Here is a 27,175-nt window from a genome sequence, read left to right as displayed (position 1 = left end):
TAGATAAGCTGCTACATAACGATTGCCACTTCAGATAGCTGTGAAATTAGGTGATTAACTAGTGGTTACTTAACCTTCTAATTTCTGTATAAGTCTAATTACATGAAATAGAAGTTGGGGGTTTGATTTTTTACTTTGCTTTTCTGTTTGGAGTGTCATTGTAACTACTGTATTGTAAATGATGGAAAATAATTGCATATGTTAAAGAAAATAAATTGTGTAAAAAAATAAATAAATAAAAAAGAAAATAAATAAATCGCTCTGGCACAACTGAATAGACATTTGAAAAACAATTAGATTTTACCTCCAAACAGGGCTCTCCTGCAAACATTAAAGCATATAAGTAGTAAAAAAAAAAAAAAAGGGAAAAAGTGGAAACTTCTCGCTAGAACTTATGTATCTGCTGATTTGTGCAAAAAACAAAATAAACAAACAAACAAAAAACATAAGAAAGATAAAACCAGAAGCTTACAAAATTGGTTTCCTCTAGGGGTGGGTGCACACAGCATGGAAGGAGTGGGGTAGGGTGTGGGGTAGAAAGAAGGAAAAAGCAGTAGATCTCTGGGTGATACCTTTCTGCATAGTTTCGAGTTTCAGAACCATGTTATTGTTACACAGACTGAAAAATACACATATCAAATTATAGCAGAGTTAAGGAGGAAAATAACAACAACAACAAAATCAGAATATAAACAAAAACAAATTTTTCTGGTACGTCAAATGAATAACATAATCACCTAGAAAACTGGTGGAAAACTAACCCAAGCAACTTCTGAACACAGTTCTTTCATTGTATACCTTTAGGTTAAAGACAAAACAATGTCAGTAAATACTGAACCCTGGTTAGTAGTCTTTTTCCTCCCACAGAAATATGGGTTAGCAGCTACTTTCCCTATGTTCAAATATCAAGCAAATAATATATATAGTGGGAGTCGGTGTCAGAGAAAGGAATTATAAATATGGAAAGGGGGTGATGGCGGATGGCTAAAATAAACCTGGTGATAGTAGACTGTAACTGCAAGTTTCATGACTGAATTCACGGAAGGTGGCAGTATGAAGCCACAGTTTTTAATATACATAGACAGATAACTAGAGATGTAATAATACACTCACACATATGCAAGCACATATCCTAATACTGCCCATTGAGAAAGCCTAGAAGCAATGATACCCCAGCAACCATGAACATACTTAGCATTCAAATCTTGCTTTCTAAATACCATTTGCCAGGAAAAGGAAACGACACTCCGGCTTGGTTCCAGAACCAGAACCGCAGAAGACGAGACTGGAGCACCTTGTTGTGCCAAAAAGTAAGGAAGAGTACAAACAATGATGAGGACACGTCAAAACACAACAGGAGTCAGCTGGACAAAATCTGGAGGAAATTTGAGCATCAAAATGAATAACAGTAAATGATTATAACCTTCTCTACACTGTATGTAAAATTTTCCTGAAGAGTAGTCACTGAGGAGTTTAATTCCTTAGGGGTAGAAGTAAGACTCCCTCTAGTAAATACAAATGCATTTTAACAGTTTACAGCTTGAAAAGGCAGGACTCCATAGATTAACGCCCTAGTGGTAGAATGAAAGGCAGTGAGGGAGGTGCACATGCGTGCCGAGTGCAAGAAGTGAAGTCAGCCTGACACACAAGTGTGTGTGTGTTTATCCTTAAAGTGTTAATAGGTGTTTGAGAAGGGATAGAAGAGCCATGTCGTGGAAGAATAAAACATCTCTGATATCTAGGTCAAGCAGACAGATGGCACTGTGAGGTGAGGTTGGGGGGGTTGGGGAACACATGCGCACGCACGTGCACACACACAATGGGATGAAACAGCCCAACGGTCAAGCGGTTAGCCCTAATGCTAATGTGAGCACAGGCATGAAAGAGGAAATAAGTCAATTGGCTATTATTATTATCTTCCCGCTCAGCTTCCCTCCGCCTAGCAACAGAACACCTCTGTTATGTAGTAAACGCAGTCCACACACTGATCCCACCCCCATTGTCCCAGGGGGTGGGGAACATATGTCCCAGGCTTGAGCGTTCAGTGTGCCCTATATGCCTCTGGCCAGAATGAGTAGTTCCGACAGGGCATCTGACCTAAATTAGCGCCATCGGAACCCTCTGCAATAGTGCTTCCCAGGCGGAAATGAACAGTAGACTCACCTGGGGATCTACTAAAAATCACAATTCTGATCCAGGAGGCCTAGCATAGGGTTTGAGAGTCTGGATTTCTAATAAGCTCCCCGGTAATGCTGGTGCTGCTAGTCCAGAGTCTTAATTCTGAACATCAAGGCCCTTCAGAAACTTCCTGTCAGAGTTACCAGGGAATAATCGCTCTTTATACCAGAGCTGCAAAGCTGACCAACAGTGACTCCGGGCCTACTGGCTTTTCTATGCCTTGTAAGCTTTGTTTGTTTTAGATTCCTATCATTCGCTCCTTTGTGTGCTCTGTCATTAGATCACACAGACACTCAGAAAACAGCCCCCATGTATGTGCCTTCTGTTGCTCCCCATACTGCCTTATTTGGAGTTTTACATTTAGAAATACATAATCCATGTTCTTCAACAAGCAACTGGGCGACAATTTTAAATTCCTAGATGAAAGAAAGGGAGAAGTTATTTTAAGGAAATGGTAAAGGAAAAGAAGGATCAGTTTCTAGCTACCATCCTCTGGGTATCCTGAAGATAGTCCTCGATCCTGAATCTATGCAGCTATGAAAAACGAGCATCACGTGACCTCATCACTCCCCATTGTGGAGAATTACAAGGGCGATACCTGGTAAGTACAGAAAAGCAAGCCTCAAAGACAAGATCAAAGGAACTAGCAAAAAATATTATTAATCTTACAGATTTGCTCAGTGCTTTCTGGGAGATACCTAACCCCAAAACTATAGTCTCTAACATGGGGTCTACAAGTAACATTGTTAATTTCTTTTTAAGCCATAAGAAGGGAGTTTTACCAAAAACAATTCTCAGAGATTAGCTGGCAGTCTGAACTAGCCTTTCAGGCATCTTAAGTCACTGTGACACCTTTTTATGTGCCCAGGACAAACAAGCCTAACTGATGCACTTCCTTCAAGGCAAGAATCCAGAAGTATCCTTCTTATTTATAGAGAATCTCAACTCCTAATGCCCGGTTTTGGATGTAAACAAGCTTTCTTAAAGGGTTTAATACCCTCCTGTTTTCACCAAGGCTTGATTAGAAACCCACTGCCTTTCAAGGTCAGGCAATAATTTTCCTTCCTGACCAAATTACACTTCAGCCCTTCATAAAAGTCATCTTTAATTATAAACGCTAATATGGAAAAAGGAACTAATTCAGTCCATTTAATAATCTATGCACACACACACAGGCACACACATGCTTCCTAAAAGGTAAATTCCCAAAAGTGCATACAGAATAATTGTGGGTTCTTGTACTTTTCTTTCAGGCCACCCAGGCTCCAGGATGGGGGTGTTCTCTTCAGCACCAACCCTCCCAGAGAGGTAGCTCCTGTTTTCCAATTCCTCTGCGAGTGACAGAGTCAGGTATCCAATTTAGGACAGGTGTATTAGGACGCCTGACTGTAGGCGTGTCTCTAAATTACGTTCTGCTCTTTTGTACTCCATTTGTCTGATTCCTGCATCTTTCAATTGGTTCAAAACTTACAGCAGAAGAGAAAGAGTGTGATTATCAATCAGCCCTTCAAACGTCGAAAGTCAGCAGCTTCATACAAATATACAATCCCTAAAAATTTATTTCTAATTTAGCATAGCTTTTAGATTAGATGTATTTTTCCATCACAAATATTCTTCTTTTGAAAAGAATCTCAGACACAGACTTGAGAATGGCTAAATGTAGACATATTTATTATGTGTGCGTACGAAAAAGTACCCCAATAATTTAATCATACATCTATAGTGTTCCCTTTCCACTTTGACCTGTAATAAAATCTGTGCTCATTCATATCTTTCACCAGTCAGTTTTCTGATTTAATTAGTTCTTTTCTCAGTTTCTTCAGTAAAGATTACAATCTGTTAAACCAGTTTTTGAAACCATGTCTATCAGAAGATAAAGTAATAAAGAGGAGCAAAGAGTTTTCTGAACGAATAACATGATACTGGAGTGGAGTTTAGAGAGTCTGAAGAATCTATTTTTAGCCCATTTCTAAACTGTTCATTTTAAATACCAGGAAGTCTTTTCAGAGAAACTGAATACCTGTTCCTTCATGTTTAGATTATATCATTGGTTCCTGGCTATAGGTACACTGTAATGTTAATATCAAGGGGATTCATGTCCTTTTTTTTTAAGTAGGCTTTCATGCCCAGAGCACAGCCCAATGAAGGGCTTGAACTCATGACCCTGAAATCAAGACCTGAGTTGAGATCAAGAGCTGGACACTTAACCGACTGAGCCACCCGGCACCCCCGGAATTCATATCTTATTAAATACCAGACAGATGGATGGAATAGATGATATATAACATGATACTTTGAAAGTCTGATAGAAAGAACTTGCAATTTGGCAGTGATGGTATGAGACTACTCTCCAACGTAAACAGCTATGAAACTGGACAAAATAAATGAAGCAAACACTCAACATCAGACAGCACAAGGCTGTGATCCTTGGAGAAGAGAAACACAAGAAAGCCACATTCACCTTGGCTTTCTGCCTAGAGGCCCTTTCCAGATCACAGCACAGGGAAGTAGAGTAGAAAAGAGAATAAAGATCTCACTGGGTGAGAGGCCAGAGGTTGCCGGGATTTGCAGGGAGAAGGGGGAGCTGTATACACAAAAACTCTAGAAATCTGCATAGGGGTCTTTTAAGTATTTGGCTGCATATTAGGATGCACCAGCACAGGGCAAGGCTCTGGGAAGGCTTATGAAATACACCTACTGAGGGACTGTGAGACGAAGAGTACTGACCTGTAGGCCACGCAGAGCTGGGAGACACCGGGGTTCCAACCAGACACAGTGGAAAGACCTCAGGGAACACTCAGGTCATACAGTTGAGGCCCCAGGAAGGCTATGCTTTCGATGTAGAGCTATCCGACACCCAGAAACAATGTGAAAACATTCCTGTTTCTGTATGGTCAAGGCTTTCTGAGAAAAGAATATCGGCACCTGGGCTTTGTGTGATTGGGTAGATAGAAACTTTGGAATGATAAAGAAATTTACATCCCAAAGCTATGTGTTTACATTTCAAAGGATAAAAAAATCTGTTTACATTCCAAAAGAAGGCAAGGAGCCTTCTTTTTCTTTCTTTCTCCCTCCCCATCTCCTCCTCTTACTCTCTCTTTCCTTCTCTAGAGGAGTAGAGCTACAGATGTGAAAGCAGCTCCTATACAAGCTCCAAGATTAATAACAATGATATATTTATATATTCCATTTATATCATATCTATTTAATATGTTTCTATGCAAATCTTATATATTTCTATATATTCCATATATATTTCACATATATATTTCTAACTATATTTCACATATATGTGAAAATCAGATACATATTTTTGCTCATATAATGGGTATCTTATTTTTGCACCAGATGATTTAAAAACTACCTCCAGAGAAGTCTCAGTTTTTCTTAAAGAAGCAACTTTGAATCTACTCGAATTTTTAAAAAGTATCTCACAGGAATCTTCAAGCACTGAAGGCAGCCTTTGGGCTGGAAGATCTCGTGACAGGTATTACTCATAATCCTATTCTAGCACAATATAATTGTAAATAGACTTTTTAAATTTACTTTTTAGCAGTTTATATACCAGGGGACAGCCATGATGAAGTAGCCACCAACTGAATCCCCAGACACTAAGTAGCATATTGAATAGGGCTGTTAAGAATTATCTGAGAATATTGAAAAACATCAGCTTCATACTTTGGTTTTATCTGTTCATTAATGAAAACAATAATGAGTACGTGCCTACAATGTACGTAATGTGACCACTACTACGAGAAGTGAAACGTGGCCTAATTGGACATACAGACAGACAGTTCAGTGTAGTGAGAGATGCTGTCAAGGGATCAGGAAAAGGAAACAATTCTCCTTGTTTGGACTGTAGACTGGATGATAAGGATTAAGAGAAGTTCCTCCAGATAGAAGTGTACATTTGGGGTTCTGGTGTAACTAATTTTGAGCTTGTTTAGTTTTCTTGAAATAAACTGACCAATGTGTTCATTTCTTTCAATATGTGTTAATTTACCTTTGTTTTAAATGTTGATGTTCACTGAAGTCGAGATTCTTATTATAAACTATTTCAAACCCCTTTTGGAAGTAATCTCTACAGTATACAAGTACAAGTACAAGGAATAGCACTAACGGAAGTTATTCACATATATTAAGTTTATTTCTAAATGCATTTTGGATTTAATCTATTTATACCTTAATTTTGTCTCTGAATACACTTTGTATTTCCCTGCATTTGTAGAAAAAAAAGAAGGAAATCATAAAATACATGTTGGTCTCAATTTACTACACTTGTTTCTGAACCTAGAAACAACCACCCAATATCATAAGCAATTTTAAGACTCAAAATTCCCCTTAGTAACATGCACCAAATTTTTTCCTGCAATTTTTACATTCATCACATTAACAAAGGGCCTTTGGTCAATGTTTTTAAAAATGTTAATTCAAGGAAACACCCAGATGGAAGACCATGTGAGTCTTGATCTCGGGGTTGTAAGTTCAAGCCCCGTGGTGGGGGTAGAGATTGCATAGAGAAATCTTAAGAAAATAAAAGTGTTAATCCACTTCCCCAAATAGCTATCAGCCTCTCAACTGTGTAGGTGAGAGCCCAGGCTGAGGCGAGGTGTATGAACAGCTTGCTCACGGGGCCTTGGTTTAATCTGATTTCAAGAATTCTTCCTCTGAGAATGACTCACATACACATATACACAAATATCACCTCTACACTAATGAAAATCGAACCTTGCTGACAATACGAGTATCTGGAAAACTCCCAGTGGGGCTCCTTCATAACTGATAAACAAAACCCATGACAACATGTGTGTGTATTTTTGTACCACAGAATTAATGTGTTAAGTGACTATAGATGCTGATACAAATAGAATAACATAAGGCTGTAATAATAATAAAAAAGAACTGCTATCTCCTTGATTTTCTTCTGCCTTTCCCTCCTTCAAAGGTACTGCAAAGGAATAATTAACACAAACATAGAGAGGGCCCCCAATTTCCCTACTGCCTTGTACCTTTGTCCCTTTCCTTTCTTCCTTTCTTCCTTACTATCTGCCACCAGGGCCCTATGAACACTGGCTCTTCAACAAACCACTAGGCTTGTAAAAACAGTGCTCAGAAAACATGTTCTGATAGTTACAGACTCTTCAAGCAAGACGCACAAGAAGAGAACAACCTGCAAGCCCTGGGGGGCGGGGGGTGGAACACTGCCGTTTGTGGTAAGGGTGCAAGACCCCGTGTTCGCCTTTCCAGGGGTCCGCGCAATCTCTGATCCTGCTCCCGCTGGAGGGCCAGCTGGTTTTCGGGGCTCCCTGACACCACATCTAAACGAAGTCTTTAATCTCTATTTGGGTCACTGAAATAATTTTCTCTTGGCAGTAAAATCTATATGCAGTTTAATAAATGGGAAGATATAAAGCAAATATACTCTGTTCATTTTAAAATGCTGCTCAAAGCAAAATAATTATAGAATGTATAACTGTAGAAAATACACTATACAGGTGTATAAGGCATGTATTACAAAAAGATGGGTTTTCTGACGCTCACTTACCTATAGAATATTGAGGGGATAAGCTTACAATGCCGACGAGTGAAGGGCAGTAGGTTGGTTCCCTTAAGTGAGAAAAAGCTCTCCAATGTGTTCAAACCACTGGCCACTCGCCAAGAGTATATGGTACATCATACGGTATATGGTACACGGTGCCAATATGCTACCTGAAGTCACCGATCTGTCTAGCATGAGATCAACAAATGCTTAAAACTGACCCAAAGAAAAAGTAATTTTGACTATAACAAAACAATAGTCAGAGAAAGTCAATGACCTAAACTGTGTAACCCTCCACCTAGGGTAGAAAACTTCACATCAGACTTTATGTTAGGATGCAGGGTATTAAAATAGCATGGCCATCTAACAAACTGAATGTCCTAAAGACGATGGAGAAAACAAAGTCGATCCGCTTTAAACATTTTTATATCCTACAGTATTTTAGAATAATTTCTACCTTTGATATCTAAATGGAAAGGTCACCAGTACTAAAGCAATACTGAAATAAGGTGTACGTAGATTATGTAAAATTTTAGTAAAAGTTCCATGCTTTAAACACGTTTAGATCCAATAATTAGATCAACTCTAAACATGACGGAACAAAGTTCTCTTACCTTAAGTGTGTTTTTCTGAAGGGATGGGACAGATTTGTCATTAGTTGTGAACTCTGCCTGTTATCTTTCTGAAAGGACTGAAAAGCTACAGCTGAGTTGACAATCAGACGCTAAGGTACAAGGGATTTGCTCACCTTGGAGAAGTAAAACAGCAATGAATAAAAAAAAAAAAAGCCCCTAGTTTTTGCAGGTCCTCTTTAGATGATGCCTGTCACATTTAGAAGAATGCAGTTAAATGTTTGCCGGAAGGTGAATCAAGTGCAGGCCATTAGGCAAACACCTCCAAGAGGAGGGACAGAGCTAAATGGGTACTGATCATGGCATTTCCTTGGCACAAATGTAGTCGTTTCTTAAATTTAAAACTTTTCTTAGAAGGCAGTCGGAAAAGATCTGTCAATAGTTGGTTTCTGGTTTTTTTCTGTTGATTTCTGTTTAATTCGGTAAGATGTGCCTATCGTTACTTATCTGTTAACTTCAGCCACAAGGGGAAAAAATGAAGCCATTCTAATAGTTTGCGGAATACGAGAACTCAGAAAAATTAATATCCTTCTTCAAGCCAAAATGACATAGCAACACCTGGAATCCTGGAAAGTACAAGAGTAAAGCCTCAACTATAGGAACACTTCATGTAACAACCTGAGTTCAAATAACCACCAATACATTCTGAAGGTCAGTGAAGTCATTTCCTCCTTAAAACATCAACTGGTACTAAAAAAGACAACTGCAGTGTAGTCTGAGTTTCCCTGACTGGATATATAATTTATATGGTGTGCCTTACCAAGCTGAAATATAGGTTGAAAAAAGGCAAAAAGAATTATTTCGTGATAAAGGCAAAATTATGAACTATTTTTTATAAATTTTGAAAATAGCCTGGGGGCTACTCTTACCCTGGAGAACCCCAATGAAGGAAAGGGCGCACCTGAAATCTTGCAGTCTGGTGACCTCTGGTCATATATAATTATTAAAAGAGATCATTAGAGAACCTGTAATAGTCTTCTCTCCTCAAAAAAAAAAAATGGAAACCTAGCTCAAAACGTTCAGTGACATCACAAAGAGAACATTGTCTTAGTAAGAGGAAGGAAGCGGGTATGAGAGGCCCACACGGGCAGGGGGAGCATTAATAATACTATACGTTGTTTAGTATTTCCGGTGTGTGCTGATAATGAGAAGCAAGTTATTTTTAGTCAGTTTTATTATGGATATTTATTTACATTTATTCATTTGTTCAAGTTTATTTATTTTGAGAGAGAGAATGCAAGCAGGGGAGGAGCAGAGAGAGAGAGAGAGAGAGAGAGAGAGAGAGAATCCCAAGCAGGTTCCATGCTATCAGTGCAGAGCCTGATGCAAGGGCTCAACCTCAGGCACCACAAGAGCATGACCTGAGCTGAAATCAAGAGCTGGACGTGTAACCAACTGAGCCACCCTGGTGCCCCAATTTTATTACTGTTTTTAAATGCCCTATAGGTACTGCAAATCCTTCTTGCCTGTACCCTGAGGCCAGCCACACCCATGACCCCAACCTTGCTACGACCCATCTAACAGGAAGGTTTAATTTCTACAGATTTTTCTCTATTCTAGAAGTTCTGGGCAAGATCTTTACTGACAAATCAATAGGTTGACCTAGAAGCCAGAAACAACAGCCAAGAGAATTTTGATTGCTTAATTAAGCCTTTAAACCTCACATGTCCAGGCATTAACTAAAACATAATCCAAGTGACTTAGCAATGGCATGAAAGCGGACCCGCCAAAATAAATTCTTAAACCACATGGAAGAATATCTCTACTTGAGGGATTAAATTAAATTAATTCTTCTTGAAAATTTTTTGACACAATAGTAATATTATTTACATAGTAGATGCTGAGAGACTGTAGGAGCACTTTAGATATATTCTTCTGCCTTTGTCAAGTTTACAGTCTAGCAGGGAGAACAATTTAAAATGAAAGTTCAATAAACTATGGAAATGCAATAATTATAGAAGTACAGGAGGCTATGATGAAAGCAAGTAGCAAGACTCTATAGTGTTGTTCAAACTCTGTAAGCTCAATCCAGACTGAGAAATATATTTACATTGTAACCCTGCCCCCATATCTATAATAAAATAATACACCCACACAAACTCATGCATAGACACACCCATGTACAATTAAACCTGGAAAGTTTTCATGAAACAATATTTGTCCTGAAAATGTGTGACAAACTCTGATATTTTGTATTCCGTTTTTATTTTCCCAGCCTCCACCGCCCAGTTGAGTTTAGGATCCCTCTATGGGTTTTGACCCAAGGACGGAAAAACACAGACCAATGGTATTTTTAACTCGGCTGCATCATTTGCTAAAGATACAAATTCCTGAGCCGCACCTAAAACGACTGAATTAGAATCCATGGAAAATGGGTCCCAGAAAGCTGCATTTTAGCGGCTCTCCAGATTCTTAGGCATGTTAAAGTTTGAGAACCCTTGGTATCATTTAATCTCAAATCCCAGTGAGGAGGAGTTATTCAGGCACTGAAGGGGTAGAAAAATGTCAGTGCCGGAAGCCATGGGCAATACAAAGACCGAGTGGGAAGTGGGAACAAGCTACGTTTAGGGAAGTTCAAAGGAATAGGAGTCTAGGGCACTATGGGAAGGCAAGGAGGATGGAAGTTTTCGAGTCTGTTCCACAGTACCTCAAGAATAACTGAAAGGAAGGGACTTTGACAAATGCCACAACATGGATGAACTCTGAGGAGAGCGAGACACAAACATGAATACTGAGCCCACTTGTGTGAAGTACCTAGGGCCGTCACATCCCGGGGACAGAAAGTAGAATGGTTGCCAGGGGCGGAAGGAGGGAGGAGGGGAGAATTATTGTTCAGAGGGTACACAGTCTCAGTTCTACCAGAAGAAGAGAGTTCTGGAGGTTGGCTCTGCAACAATGTGAGTGTAACACTACTGCGCTGTATACTTATGAGTGATTAAGATGGTACACTTATGTGCATTTTACCATAATTTAAGAAAAGAATACACGAGCCCAAGAGTCCTAAGCTGATATCTGATCCTCACCAGTGTTTGACACCTTTCCCCGTGATACTGAATTCCCCTCAGTTCTAGAAGCAGTAGCAGCCATTCCCTTTTAGGCAATCAACACACTAGAACTATAAACCCTTCTTCCTTTTTTTTTAAGCTTGTAAAAACTTTCCACATTGGAGAATGAAAGGAGAGAAGAGTGGAGGGAAGAATCAATTACACCTTGACCTTGTAGTGAAGAGCAGAGCCCTGCAACCGTCTTGGTGGAAGAGATGAAACACTAGGGACACAACAGTTTTTGGCTAAAGATCATAAATGGCCTCCTGTGGGTCACAAATATTTACTTATCCCTGACAGATATTTCCGTTCATGAAGCTTTTCTTCACAAAGCGAATGCGGTGTAATGCCTAAGTCAACATGTATTCTCATTTTGGGGTGCCATCACTCAGTGGTTCCCAAATCTAGCATTGAGTGGCACACCGGAACACCTGAGAAGCCTTAAACATCTACAGATCCCTGGCTCCGCTCCAAATCTACCGGAGAAGACTGCCCAGCAGTGAACCAGTGACTATGTATTTTTAAAGCTTCCAAGGATATTTTTATGTGTAGCCTATTTGGGAAAAACCACTCAAAGAAGAGACAGTTAGGAGAATGGCTGCCTGAGCACATGCACTTACCTCTCTCCACCCTCTCAAAATCTCTTTGAAATGAATGAACATAAAAGTATGAAAATATCCATAGCAATACTAGAAAACCAGGAAGAGTTCCGCCAGCAGACCAGAACACTAAGGAATTTCTGGAAGATAGAAAGCAGATGGAATCAGTAAAACCCCAACTTGCTAAGGGGCCTGAAACGAACAGGATCATTTACATTGTAAGTGTTGCCGGCAGAACCTCAGAATATTCCCTAGATCAGAGGCAGCGCGTGCTGGCGGCAGATGCGGCAGATGTGGGTCGGGTGTCCAGTAATCACTGAAGGCTTTGGTAATCATTTTCCAGCGTCTCCCTCTCAGAGTAGCTGACCTGTGAACTGTCCCTGGGCTGAACACGAAGAGAGAGGAAAGGCAGTGTTCCGGGTACATTGTGGTGGCCACCATGAAAAAGGAGTCCCCATTTCCAGAAGGCAAGTTTCTTGTGCACATCCTACGAGAGTCCAACTGGGTTCTCGTTTGTTCCTCCTCCCTCCCCTACATCCTCCGCACACAGAGATCCTGCACTCATAATTTTCACTCACAGTGACTTTTTTTTAACCACTGCTGACAAAACAAATCCATAGACTCCTTTGTTAATATGAACCAGCATCGCAAAAACATAGAAATGAAGAAACAAAAGAAAGAAAGCATTTCTGTTTGGAAAACAAATACAGAAGTAACTCCAGGGGGAAAAAGCAAATTCCAGATATCAAAGAAAATTTTCTCTCATCCATAAAATAAGAATAACCCATTAGAAAAAAAATACAATCACACTACTTGGAAATTAAGAATACGAGAGCCAAGAAAAACAAAACAAATCAACCAGACAAACTGTACCTCGGAAGAAGAGCTGAATAATGGAATGAACGTATCTGAAGAATGAATTAGGTACAACGGATGTGACACAGGGCGATCATCAGGAAGTACTCTGGCAGGCGCCTCCAGGGTTCTGCGGGCTGGAGGGGGACCCAGGCATAGAGGGAGAATGAGTAGGCAAGGGTCACACTGCAGGTCTAGTGAGGGCAGACCTAGTGAGTCCACCCTGAGCCCTCTGGATCAACTTCGCCAAGCCTGTGCCCTCCACCTGGAATGTCCAAGCGTCCTTCCCTTTACCAAGGCCCACTCTTCACGAAGAGCTGAGTCCAGGTAGCATCTGCCTCTGGGAAGGCTTTCTTTACTTCCCATCCTCAGGCTGGTTTTCCATTTTCAAAGATTCCCACAGATCACCACAGTTAAGTTTAACTCTCTATATAATAGTTACCTATTTGTGTCTCTGTCTTCCTCAGCTTTGAGAGATATTTTTTAACTTATTATTATTTTTAATAGTTTATTGTCAAATTGGTTTCCAGAGAGATATTTTTTTAAAAATGTGTTTAAGGTTTATTTTTGAGAGAGAGAGAGCACAAGCGCAGGCAGGACAGCGACAGGGAGGAAGACACAGAATCCAAAGCAGGCTCCAGGCTCTGAGCTGTCAGCACAGAGCCCAACGTAGGGTCCCAACTCAAAAATGGTGAGATCATGACCTGGGCCGATGTTGGACGCCCAACTGACTGAGCCACCCAGGTGTCCTGGGAGTATTTTAGCCAAAAGCACTGGTACTATTCAGCTACAGAGATGTGGATACGTGTCAGTTGTCTTCTAAATATATCATGTGCCTACTGGTAGCACTAGATGCACTTCTAATAGCAGCAGAAAAATAACAAAAAGGGTCTATTTGTTCCATGTTGGAATTCTCTGAATTCAATAGGATGCCATCACATTTTGGGACTTTCTGAATTTCCACCAGGTTCCTAACAGTTTATGCAAATGGACCTCTAAGAATCCAATAATTTGGTCAAAAACTAGGAAGCCCTACTACATAACAATTAGTACGTTTTTGTCTCCCTGAAATGAATAGACAATTGGATACTTTCATTTACAGAATATCATCTGTGAGTTTTCGGGAAGGAGTCCTAAAAGGTATTGACTTTCAGTTTTACACTACTGTTTCCGCTCTTATTGACCTCTGTTACTCCTGGGCCACTAAGGGTAAAACCAGGCAACTCTAAATTTTTTTTTTATGTTTTATTTATTTTTGAGACAGAGAGAGACAGAGCATGAGTGGGCAGGGGCAGAGAGAGAGAGAGACACAGAACCGGAAGCAGGCTCCAGGCTCTGAGCTAGCTGATAGCACAGAGCCTGATGTGGGGCTGGAACCCACAACGTCAGATCATGACCTGAGCCGAAGTCGGACATTCAACCGACTGAGCCACCCAGGTGCCCCCAGGCAACTCTATTATGCCATGACCACAGCAGGGCACCAGGGCCCTGAAACAATACTACAGTTATCACTACAGATTATCTGATGACCCAGGTATCTGAGAGATTTGTGTCTTGAGTAAAGCTAAGAGAAATTATTTCAAGGCTTGTACCTCTCTGATTTTCCCCCAGCAGATCAAATCTACTCTATACCATCTCCTGGACCCCAGGCGTCAATAGAAACAGAGCATAAAATGTACTGAGCCTCAAAAGCAGATGGGCTGGAAGGACTAGAGGAAGGTGAAGGGCTACGCCTATGTAGAAACATAAGGAAAACAATTAGAAAATGAAAGCACTGAAATTGTTGACTCACCTCTATCTAACTCAATTTCTTGGGAAATCATGCTTTTTAAAGAAAATTGTGGGGCACCTGGGTGGTTCAGTTGGCTAACAGTGGCCGACTTCGGCTCAGGTCATGATCTCACAGTTCGTGGGTTTGAGCCACGGGTCGGGCTCTGTGTTGACAGCTCAAAGCCTGGAGCCTGTTTCTGAATCTGTGTCTTCCTCTCTCTGACCCTGCCCTACTCACATTCTGTGTCTCTCTCTCTCAAAAATAAATAAATGTTAAAAAATTAAAAAAAAAAGAAAATGATAAGAGAGGGCGGAGGAATATGGTCTTGGTTATCTTTAATTGCCCTTACAAAGCAAATATCCCTTAATAACAATGTGGCAATGACCAAGGGATTTATTATATATATGACAGATAGAACTCTTCTCTGGAATTTTTCTCCTTAAGGCACAAGAGAGAATTGATTTGGGGGATATGAAAATTAGAGGTCCAACTAGAGCTCCAACTTAAAAAAGTAGTGTATCGAACCGATAGGTTTATTATCAAGCCTAGTTTTTCCCAGCTCATGGAAAACCTGCCATGGCTGAAATAAATCTAAAAATGTTTTGTAAAAAGAAAGAGATATTAATCTCATTAGGCATACCTTTATTTTGCTGAGTGGGTAAAACTCCTTTCCAGGTTGGGAAGAAAATTCCCTACACAGAAGCAATTCAAACCAACTCTCAAGAGAGCCAGGAGTTCAGAAGTTCAAGTATCCTGGGAAGTTGGGAGCATCATAGCCCCTATCCACCCAGACTTATATCTCTCTTTAAATTACTCCCCATAATCAAGGCAAGAAGCAAAAGGAATGAGTTCCACCACAAGTTGGGGGAATCTAAAGGCTTCTAGCACCTTAAACAGTGAACATTGTAAGAATGAGAAACTATCTTCTCAACATAGTTGCTAATGGTGTTTTGGTAGAAATTAAAGAAAATTAAGTTTCCCTTCCACTGTAACTGAAAAGAAACCCTACCTCCCCAATAAGACAGAAAGAAAGGTCACCGGAATAGCATTCAACATAAACTGAAAAAGATATGAAAAGTCAAAAAATTTCAATATTTTTTCCACAAAAGAGAAGAAGACAGAGGAAGGGTATTTGAAATAATGCCTCTGGGCAAAGTTCGCCACCTGGATTTAATCTCTAACCTTTAGAGATACGGGGTTAACACTTAGGTCGGTCGGATCGAGGGAAAAAAAGATGCAAACAAAAAACACACAAAAAACTAAACTGGTCCCTTTTTTACATTTTTGTTTATTTATTTATTTTAAGTAAGCTCTCTGTGCAACGTGGGGCTTAAATTCACCAACCTGAGATCAAAAGTCAGTGCTCTACTGAGCCAGCCAGGTGCCCCTAAACTGATTCTTAATAGTCAGAAGCATAGACCTTGAGCTCAGGAAGAGATGTGCTCTCAACTCTCATACTTAGTTCTTAGCCTCTTACAAAAGATGGTTCAAAAGAATAGGCGTGAAGTAAAATTAAAGAACAGAGGGGTAGTTAGAAAGCATAGCTCAAACTGAATGGCTGGGAGGAAGGAAGAGGAGGAAAGATTAGGGAAGGAGTAAAGGTCCTTCCTTTTGCATCAAAAAGTCTGACTGCTGATCTCAGCTCCAGATCTGAAATCTTCCGTGCTGACACCGAATGAGACAGCATCACAATGTACAGGATATGCTTCAAATCTTTGGAAAACAAAAGGTATGCACATACCCTAATATACAGTCTCTTAGCAGGATTAAATCCAAGTAGGGACAGCAAGTTAGAAGTTACAGCCTAACTAGCAAGAGGCTCAGTGACAAATATAGCCTGCTATATTATATCAAAATTGCTTAGTAGCTATACAGATTCCAGGTGATAATTTAGGGAGTAAATTCTAATTTAACTGACTGGTGCAGAAGTGTCAAACAAAGGAGAGCCAAATAACTACATGTGAAATTTCCACATATACACTTTATGAACGAGCAAACCCTAAAGTATAATTAAAGGAAAAGCACAGGCTATATACTAATTTCATCATCCTAGCCTTAGAGTCTCCAATCTGCACCAGAGCTTTGTTTTTCCAACAAGAACTTTGTCGTACGGCCCTGTCATTTTCAAATGTAAAATCTTCCAGGACAATGCAATCTTCCGAGCTACTTATAATCCTCCTTTAAAGCACGAGAACCCACACAATCAAGTTATTAATAAATGACAAATCGGGAGTTTCCACTTACGTAGATATATTGTTGAAGCTGAGAAACAGACGTTGGAGGCAGGGCAAATTATCCACATCTCTCTAGAAGGAAACAGAAAGCAAAAATTTATCAGCTGGAAGAAAAAAAAATATCAATGTCTTCTCACTCGGCTGTTGAAATACGTAGTCATTGCTTTTACTGCAACCTTGCGAGACCATTGATTTCTACCGGACACCGAGCTCCACTCTTCCCACTGCAGCTTAATGGGAGGGTTTCACTGCAGCCGCAGAGCGAGCTGCACCACTCGCAAGGTAAAAAGCACTGAGAACAGGCAGAGATGCTGCTAGCCTCTTTAAGCGTGCTTTTGGGAAAGACGCCAAAATGCTACTTCAGCATTTCAACTGTAGCACAAATATAGTATGATCAAACATTTGTTAAAAATCACTTTTAAAAGGAAGCTGTTCAAATGTTTTAAATTTTAAATTTATGCATTAGCTCTCCCGACAGCACCAAGAATCTCAAAGCAATTTCCCTCACTATTCTCAAGCCGTTGGAAATACACCAGCTACAAATGAACCCAGAGGGTGACAATCTCCCATAAAACTAAACGCGGATCACAGTGAGTGTCACTGAAGGGCAATTTCCAGCCTCAGCAAACAGCAGACGTTACGATTGGAAATCTACCCCGTTCTGTGTGGGTACAGCACCCCGAAGTAAACAATGGCTGTCTAAATGCAGTTTTATCCTTACCAAATACTGAAATGTTTTGGCTCAAATGGGTTTGTGAAAAATCACAAAATAAGTACAAAGCCACCTAATTTCATTAAATGAAAAGACACAAACTTCTTGAAAATCTGACATCTGCTGGAGAAATAGAATCTTAGGAAGCAGCTTATTAATGACCTGGTCTCCAACCTCATTCTGCACATGAGCAAACGTGAACATTTGGGGTTGTTGCAGAGGGAGGGTTGGGGAGGGGTGAAAAGGTGACCCAGGACTACATACTGCCCTAGAGGCTGAGACAGGACAAGATTTGTTATCTTGACTTCCAGTAAAATTCTACACGCTGACACTTCTCTTATAAACTGTTTCTCTCTCTCTTTTTGTTTTTCATTTAAAAAGTTTTTAAAAGACTCACTTTAATTTGTTGGATGTGACCCAGCTAAAATATCTGCTGTTAATAGTAATATGTTAGTATGAAAAGTAGAGACACATTTCTTTCTTTTTTTTTTGTCTGGGACTAATTATTGAAGCATAATTAGCATACAGCATTATATGAGTTTCGGGTGTATAATAAATGTTATTCATTTTTAAGGGCAATATCATTTACAATAATTCCTAGTTATAGGAGTTTGAATGACAGTAATACAAGTATATACATTTTACATATTATTGTGTTCACTATTTAAATCCAAATCAAAACTTGTTTTACTGTTTCCATAGGTCATTATCTTTCTTCCCCCCCCCCCCCCGCCCCATGTTTCCTTCCTCCCTTTTAAAACTACCATTTCCAAGACCCTGGTAAGAATTAAGGCAAGTGCATTAAAATTACAGCCAAGCCTAGCTTTTCCTAAAATGGCTCATTTACTTATTCTTAAGTTTGGCATATAAAGAACATATAAAAGTGATAGAATTGTGACAGAGCCACATCTCGCTGGGTTTCGAGAGGGCATGGGAGAAATGAACCTGGCCTAAGACATTTTCCCACGGGGCTTCCCTTGTGCACCGCTCTCCAACATTTTCTCAACCCTGCAGATCCTAACCAGTATAAAACAGATGCAATTGCCAGTGATCAGAACATGGGCTATGTGTACCATTCATTACTATGCTCAGCCCCGCCCCTGAAAACCTGATTCATAGATGCGAAAAAGTGGTTTTTAGAGTTTTTCAACCATGGCTAAGGAATAAGTCTGCAGAAAACAGGAAGGCAGCCAAATTCCCCCCAGTGGGCGGTAAGATCTAAATGTTGGCCAACTTCTTGAATCATCTCTACCAGCTTCTTCTCGATATTCCCAGAAATGACTGGAAGGTGAGTGGAGGAGTGACGGACTAGTGGTTGGTCTCATTTGACTCCAGGGCCCTACTTTCCAAGGAAATGGTAGCTTGCTTCCTAGCTGGTCCCTAAAAGTAAGGAGTCATAGCCAAACTGAAAGCCCTCTCTGTATTCTCAGGGAATCTTTTCTCCCAAATTCTTCCTGAAGTCTACCTAAGATATTTATGGGCATAAACACTGCTGACATCTAACTGGGAGAAAAGGAGCCTGGCTCTCCTTTAAATCAAGGTACCATAAAATATATATATATATATATATATATATATATATATATTTGTTACTTTTAGCTCCAGCCTACCACCTTCAGAGACTACCGACATCTTTCAAGATATAAGTTTTTGCTATTAAAATATAAACTCAAATTATATCAGGCTATAATTTGTGAGAAAGGTTTTTTTAAAGTTTACTTGATTAAATTATGATGTTTGTGTTTATCCTCATTTATGAAACAAAAGTTTAGGAGAAGTCTATATCAAATTTTCAACATCATTAACCATCATTACCTGATAGAACAAAAAAAAATATTCACAATAAATTGAAAAACAGAAACTCAGAATTCAGCTACATATATCCCTATAACCAGTTTTGTTGATAGCCCTTCCAGAACTTTAAAAAGCAAAATGATTACCCACAATCATTTGTGATGTTCCAAATTTCATTTCTATAAGAAAATTATAACTTTTAAGTTTGCTAGCAATTCTGAGACATACATGGTAATGACAAAAAGAAAACACATTGACCATATCAATTATCTGTGTGTGAGTTATTTACAGAAGACTATCAAACAAAAAAGCCTGGTTGAAAGCTACTGGAAGATGGCTCCTCTCACATGAGAAAGGAAATAAAGATGGAAACACGCAAGATCCAGGAAGCGGATTCGCCATCCGGGGGAGGTGAAGAGAAATCCAAGGATGACATCTCATGCTTTAAAACCAAGGTCCAATATTCACTTTGGAAATTTCCTCTTTCTGCACCAGACAATCCCAACCTATTACATCATAAATTCATCAATATGAATCAAGTCCCTTCACTGACAGACCCACCTTTAAACCAGACCTCCATAAAATCTCAAAAATAAATATCCTGTCTTTGCCCTTGAAGATGTGACTATGATCGTGTCAAGGTAGTGTGCTCTTCTTGCCAGTAAGTAATAACCTCAGCTTTTCTTTATTAACAGGTTATTCCAGTGGTATTTTGGGGAGGCCAGAATTTGACAATCTACTTATCCAAAAAATATAATTATTTTGGAATGATGGGGAAAGAAGTAGAGGGCTAAAGATAATATAAGGAAGCCAAATCTTCATAACTTGAAGGATGAGTCATTTTCCTTACATTTGTTTAATTGTAAACTGTTAAACCCTCCCAACAGCTCTTTTCTGAAGATAAATTTTCACAGGCAGAGAAACTACTGCAAGGAAGCAACAATGTTAACATACCTGAGAAGAGGAAGATGAAATAAAATATTTGCATATAAGGTAATATTTGTATTTCATGTATAATTAATCTGCTCATAGTCTCAAATTTGCTATATTTAACAAAATACAATTCTAAGATTATATCCGAAACATTTTTTGAAAGAAAATTCAAAGTAGGGGTGTCTGGCTGGGTCAGTCGGTTAAATGTCTGACTACAGCTCAGGTCATGATCTCATGGTTTGGGAGTTCGAGCCCTGTGTCAGGCTCTGTGCTTACAGCTCAGAGAGTGGAGCCTGCTTCGGATTGTATGTCTCCCTCTCTCTGCCCCTCTCCTGCTCACACACTCTCTTTCTCTCTCAAAGAAGAAATAAACATAAAAAATTGAAGTAAGACTCAAAGTAATTTTCTATATTTTAAAAGTATAATCCTTTAAAAGTTAGACAAATTACTACAGATTACTGAGAAGATTATAATTCTTTATTTTTCCAAAGAATAGTCTCTTGCCATTGGGGAAACACGCTTGTCCTACTCGGCTCAGACACTCTTTTCCATATTCCTAAACTCCACAAAAGAACTAAATGATTAAGCAATCTCACCATGTGTAGAACATCTATTACTGAAGCTATTTTTAGAGCAGTTTCCTGCAGAGGAATAAGGAAGAAGGTGAGGAGATGGAGGCCTTGGCAGGCACCAAGTAGGACAAAGAGGACTAAAAAAATCGCAGCTACTCTCACTTTGTTACCTACTGTGTCATAAATAAAAATAAAAAGAAATATATAGGGGAAATTATTTTAATTTTCAGAACTGAAAAAAGATTTATCAACAAAGCAATGAAGAAGTTTAAAAAGGACTCCTTTTTAGAAAGAGATTTATTAAATTAATTCCAAAATAACTACTAGCTACAGCCATACCTTCTGACACAGACACATATTATAGGAGAAATTATACGTAAGCCACCATATCAAGTCCAATCATATATTTAAATGCCAATATTAAAAAGTCTATTTTCTGGCTCTGTTACCCAAAGGCATTGATACATATTTACCTATATATAATATGTAATGTAATCAATTTCCATATAATATTATATATAGAGAGAAAGATACATGACCATACTCACACACACTCATTACATGACCATACACACACACGCGCACGCGTGCAATCTAGCTGCAAGTTATTCCAGTCTGATTATTTTCTGCACATAGTTTAATTCCCATAGAGACAAAGGTGGGAAAGGGTTGTGGGGGACTAAAACTAGACTAGTAAGCAGTCTATTGATACTCTGACTTTGGAGATTTTCAGTATTTATAATCTAGGAGAGCTAGATTACCAGCTATGAGGAAAAAGAAGACACCTCAATTTCATAATTAAAGGCCTTTCCTCCTTTGAATTTGTAGTTCAAATTTCCATCACGTGTGTGATCTAACACGACACCTCATAAGAAATGATCCCTGGCATTCATGCCCCTAACACTCCTGGCAACACTCTCTGGAAAGACACAAACTCAACTCAGGCTTATAGCATTGTATCCCAAATAGCCTATGGGAGAAAAATTAGTATGAGCAAGAGTCAGAAGAAACTTCAGGCAGCAAATGTAGAACTGCTCAAACATTAAGAAAATATAGTAACTGGATAAAAACTATGAAAGATCTATGTTTAAAATTATTAGAGAATAAAAGGAACCAAAACATGAAAAAATATAAGATACTATTAACAAGGCACCCTGGGCATTTGTGAAAAAATTCATGTAGAACTTCTAGAAACAAAAAATTATGGTCCTTATGGTCAGTAGATGGGCTGAAAATCAGACTAAATAAGACTGGGGAGAGAATTATTTAACTGGCATAGAACACTAAATAAGTAAAAAGGATGCAGAAACGTAGCAGAGAGAAAAAAGAATGTTAGAAATTTTAAGAAACAAAGGATAGAACACAAAGGTCCACACCATATCTAGTAGGTGTTTAAGTAGAAAGAGAGAAAATGGAAGGGGTCGATATTTGAGAATATAAAGACTCAGTATGCACCCATAATTAATGAAAGATATAAATCTGCAGATTCAGGAAACCAAATATTAGGTATGCTAGTAAAATTACTGTATGTGATCAAATCTAAGGTACCATCTTATGATTATTTTATATAACACCTGCTGAAATAAACTTATGATTAATCAATAATAAAATATCGCTTAGAATTTTTATTTCATTATTACTAAAAGAGCTCTTCTAGAGTTAGTTAACCACGTTTTCAGCCAAATATCATGCATATGCATACAAAAAATTAAACAAAATAAATCCATTAAATAAATAAACTCCAAAATATCTCCATTTAACACAGAGTTAGATAGTATAGTTCTGGCATAATAATATACAAATAGATGGAACAAAAGAGAAGGTCCACAAAGACTCATTTGATTCTAACTCAGTTTCAACAAAGACACCAACTAATGAGTAAAGAAAGCTCTTTCCTATAAAAGGTGTGGAGCAAATAGATTTCCCTATATGGGAAAAATTAACCATGATCCCTACCTCACACCATATACAAAATGTAATTAAAGATGTATCAAAGACCCCCAAGTGAAAGGTAAAACTATAAACTTTCTGGAAGAAGACAGAGGAGAACACATTCCTCATACTGGGATAGACAAAGACTTCTTGTTCAAGGCAAAAAAGCACTAATGATAAAATAAAACAAATTGATAAACTGTACATCACTATAATGTAAAGCTTTTACATATCAAAAACATTACTAAGAAAGCAAAAAGGCAAACCATGTCAAAAAAAGCCACCTAATACATACACCAAAGGACCCAAAGCTAGAATATAGATCTAATATGCCTTAATGGTAAAAAGATAATCAACCTAATTTTTTAATAGGCAAAGATTTAAACTGATACATCATAAAAAGATACGTTAGAATGGCCTAAAAGTACTTGAAAACATGCTCAACATCACTAGTCATCAAGGAATTGCAAATTAAAGCCAGTGAGAATCATAGAATCACTAAACTTGTAAAGACCATCAGCATCAAATATTGGCTAGCATGTGGGGCAAACAGAGCTCTCCTGCATTGCTGTTGGAATGTACAATGGCATCATCAATTCATAAAACGGTTTGGCAGTTTCTAATAAATTTAGACATCCACCTACCTCATGGCTCAGTAATGATATGCCTATGTATTTCCCTAAGAGAAATGAGGTACATGTCCACCAAAATAAATGTATAAAGAAAAGACTATAAGACACTATTTGTAAGGGCCAAAAATTGGAAATAATCAAGATGGATAGGAAGAGAAGAATGTATTGTATTATAAGTAGAGAATGAATAGAACTCTTATCTAATTAAAAAAAACTGACACACAGAGCAAAATGGATGAATATCAAAATGTTTAGTACACAACATTTTATATATTATATATATATATATATATATATATATATTTCATACAAAGTTCAAAAACAGGCAAAAGTAATCTATGGGGAAAGAAGTCAGAAAACTTCCAGGGCAGGGAAAACACTGACTGTTAAGGGGCATAAGGGAACTACCTGGAGGGAAAGAAATGTTTTCTATTTTGATCTGAGTGGCAGTCAAATGAAAGTACATTTACATTAAAAAAATTATTGAACTGTACAGTTGAGATTTGTGTGTTTCAAAGTATCCAAATTACACCTCAAAGTATGGAGGAACAGTCTTCACATTTAACCAATAACGTCACTATTTAACCAATAACGTCCATGCTTTTCATACAATATTGTTTCTGTGTCATCATGAACATTGGTGATGCAGAGTATCCTAAAAGTGTGCTCTATTGCTATCGACAGAATTTTCCTCCAAGCTAGTGACATCCATTCTGCATATTTTTATATTGTTAAGGTAAAGAAACACCAGTACTATGGTCTGAATGTTTGTGTCTCCCCCAAATTCATATGTTGAAATCCTCATCGTGAAGGGATAGTATTAAGAGGTGTGGCCTTTCGAGGTGCTTAAGTCACAAGAGTGGTCCCTTAAGAATGGGACTAGTGCCTTAGAAAAGAGGTCTAGCCTCACCCACCATGTGAGGACACAGTGAAAAGATGCCAGCTATGAACCAGAAAGAGGGCTCTCACCGGAATGCAACCAGGCTGGCACTTTGACCTTAGACTCCCCAGCCTCCAGAACTGTAAGAAATGGATTTCTCTTGTTTTTAAGTTACCCAGCCTGTGGCATTTTGTGATAGCAGCCCAAATGGTCTCAGACACCACTGTGAATTATACACACAGCTTCTTGTTGCTTTAAAACGCTTTTATCTCTTCCAAGGCACTTGCTCAGTTTTTCCTGCCTTCAAATACATGGCCTGGCATGTGGTGAGCAAACTCTCTGAATCTATCTCAGTATCAAAATGTAACACAGCTTTGCCAAACATAGTTTTCTTCCTTTTAAAGTATTTAACTGTTAATTAGCAAGAAAATGTAGAATTACGGTTGTTTCTCCAATAAAAATTATGTTTCCCTAGTATTAAATGTATGTCTTCACTTTTCATGCATTTTTAAATACAGAAGTGTTCCAATTCATGCCAAATCTTAGTGTAAACTTTTTTTAAGTTTATTTGTGCATTTTGAGAGAGAGCGAGCAAGCAAGCATGAATTGGGGAGAGGCAGAGAAAGAGGGAGAGAAAGAATACCAAACAGGCTTCCATGCCAGCACAGAGCCCAATGTGGGGTCCAAATCCACGAACCACGAGATCATGACCTGAGCAGAAACCAAGAAAGAGTTGGATGTTTAGCCGACTGAGACACCCAGACACCCCCTTGGTGTAATCTTTTTAGCATTTTTTTTTAGTTTTAGAGAGAGAGTATGTGAGCAAGTAAGGAAGAGGGGCGGAGGAAGAAAGAATCATAAGCAGGCTCCACACTCAGCATGGAGCTCGAGGTAGGACTCAATCCAAGGACCCTGGGATCATGACTGAGCCAAAATCAAGACTTGGATGCCCAACCCACTGAACCATTTGGGTGTAATCTTTTTAAATACATTCTGAACAGTGATTAAAGTCAAAACATGTAGTACCAATAATTGAAATGAACATAGTATAAACAGTTATAAACAAGTTCATATCAATGTAGGCAATAAAATTGCTATAACCTATCCAATAGTGATTTTTAAGATGCCATGCATTGTAAAACACATCCAGATTTCAGAATTGGTGAAATATGGAAGAAAATATATATCTAAAATTTGGAGAAATACAGTAGTTCCACATCTATATACCTCTTGATGAGTCTGAAGAACTTCAAAAGGAAATCTTGAAATCTTAAAAGCAACCAGAAAAAGAAAACGAAGACCATGCACCCAAAAAAAAATAGTAGACAGCTTAATGACAATAATAGAGTTCAAAGACAATGAACTTCAAACATCTAGGAGAAGAATAACGGCCAACCAAGTCAAATTATCAGTCATGAATAAAAGCAAAAGAAACACATTAGCAGACAAACATAAACTGAGAGAGCTTACCACCACGAGTCATTTTAAAGACTTTTCTAAATTGTATATTTTGGGAAGAGTGGTAAACCCAAACAGGCATGTGGTGAATCCAAATAAGCACTGACTGAAAACACCAGCAATTAAACTATCTAATTTTGGGAGTAAAAAGATTTTTAAAAAGTCTAGGAAACAAAAACATGTAAAATGGGAGAGGCTTACTGGATTGAATGATTCTGGGGTCCTTATTGAAGAAGAAGGTAGGGATATACATTAACTCTATAATTTAAGTCAGGTATATATTTTAAAATGTAAAAAGTAGGGGCATCTGAGTGGCTCAGTCAGTAAAGCATCTGACTTCAGTTCAGGTCATGATCTCACAGTTCGTGGGTTTGAGCCCTGTGTCGGGCTCTTGCTGACAGCTCAGAGTCTGGAGCCTACTTTGGATTTTCTGTCTCCCTCTCTCCCTCTGCTCATGCTCAGTCTGACTCTCCCTCTCAAAAATGAATACACTTTAAAAAGTTTTTTATAATTAAAAAAAATAAAATGTAAAGACTAACCATTAAAGTGAATATGAAAAAAAAGAGAAAACTCCATCAACTCACTGTAAGGCGCATGAGTACACACACAGACACCCCACCACACACACACACACACACACACACACACACACACACTCACACACACACACACCCAGGAGAGGCAGGACAAATAGAGAACATGAAATAACAGCAAAGTGAAAAATCTATCAGTAATCATAATTAGTATAATAGACTAAAGGCTCTGGTCAGAAGAAAGATTCTCCTAATGGAAGTTAAGAAGACGTCTTGTACTCTTTATAAGAAAAAGGTTGAAAGTAAAAGAATATGTAGTATGACTCACTAAGAAGAACTTAACATCATTCTTGCTGTTGTTCCTGCCAAAAGTACATAAACTGAATCTAATCATGAGGACACATCAGTCGACAAGCCCAAATGGAGTGACATTCTGCAAAATAATAAACTAATGGTATTCAAAACTGTCAATGTCACGACATACAAAGAACAGTGCAAGTACTGCTGCAGACTAAAGAAGATGAGGGGGGCATATAGGACACGCATTAGATAATTACAAAAACTTGAATGGGATTTACAGATTAGATAATAGTATCATATCAATGTTAATTTCCTGATTTTGACTATTGTAATGTGTTTATATAAGAGAATTCTTGTTTTTAGAAAATATACACTGAAGTAATGTGAAGATAACAGGGCACCATGCCTGCAACTTACTCTTAAATGGTTCAGAAGAAAAAGAGAGAGAGAGTGAGAGAGAGAGAGAGAGAGAGAGAGAGAGACTTGTAGATATAAAGAGAAGGGAGGAAAGAGAATAATCAAAAGAGAGGATAAAGCAAATGTATTAAATGTTACCATTTCGGTAACTGGGTACTGT

General features: G+C 38.6%; 1 protein-coding gene across 3 annotated transcripts in view; it reads right to left on the bottom strand.

Moving 5' to 3' along the window:
- The window catches only part of LRRC49 (leucine rich repeat containing 49), a 153,670-nt gene that overhangs the window by 90,021 nt on the left and 36,474 nt on the right, over positions 1 to 27,175 (bottom strand). For all 3 annotated transcript variants that reach the window (XM_029952517.1, XM_029952518.1, XM_029952519.1), the window contains one exon: positions 16,863 to 16,924. In XM_029952517.1, coding sequence (XP_029808377.1) covers positions 16,863 to 16,924 — 62 coding nt within the window. The remainder of the gene's footprint in view (positions 1 to 16,862; positions 16,925 to 27,175) is intronic.

Source organism: Suricata suricatta, chromosome 9 (genome assembly GCF_006229205.1).
Source record: "Suricata suricatta isolate VVHF042 chromosome 9, meerkat_22Aug2017_6uvM2_HiC, whole genome shotgun sequence".
NCBI lineage: Eukaryota > Metazoa > Chordata > Mammalia > Carnivora > Herpestidae > Suricata > Suricata suricatta.
This window is presented reverse-complemented; position numbering and strand designations above follow the sequence as displayed.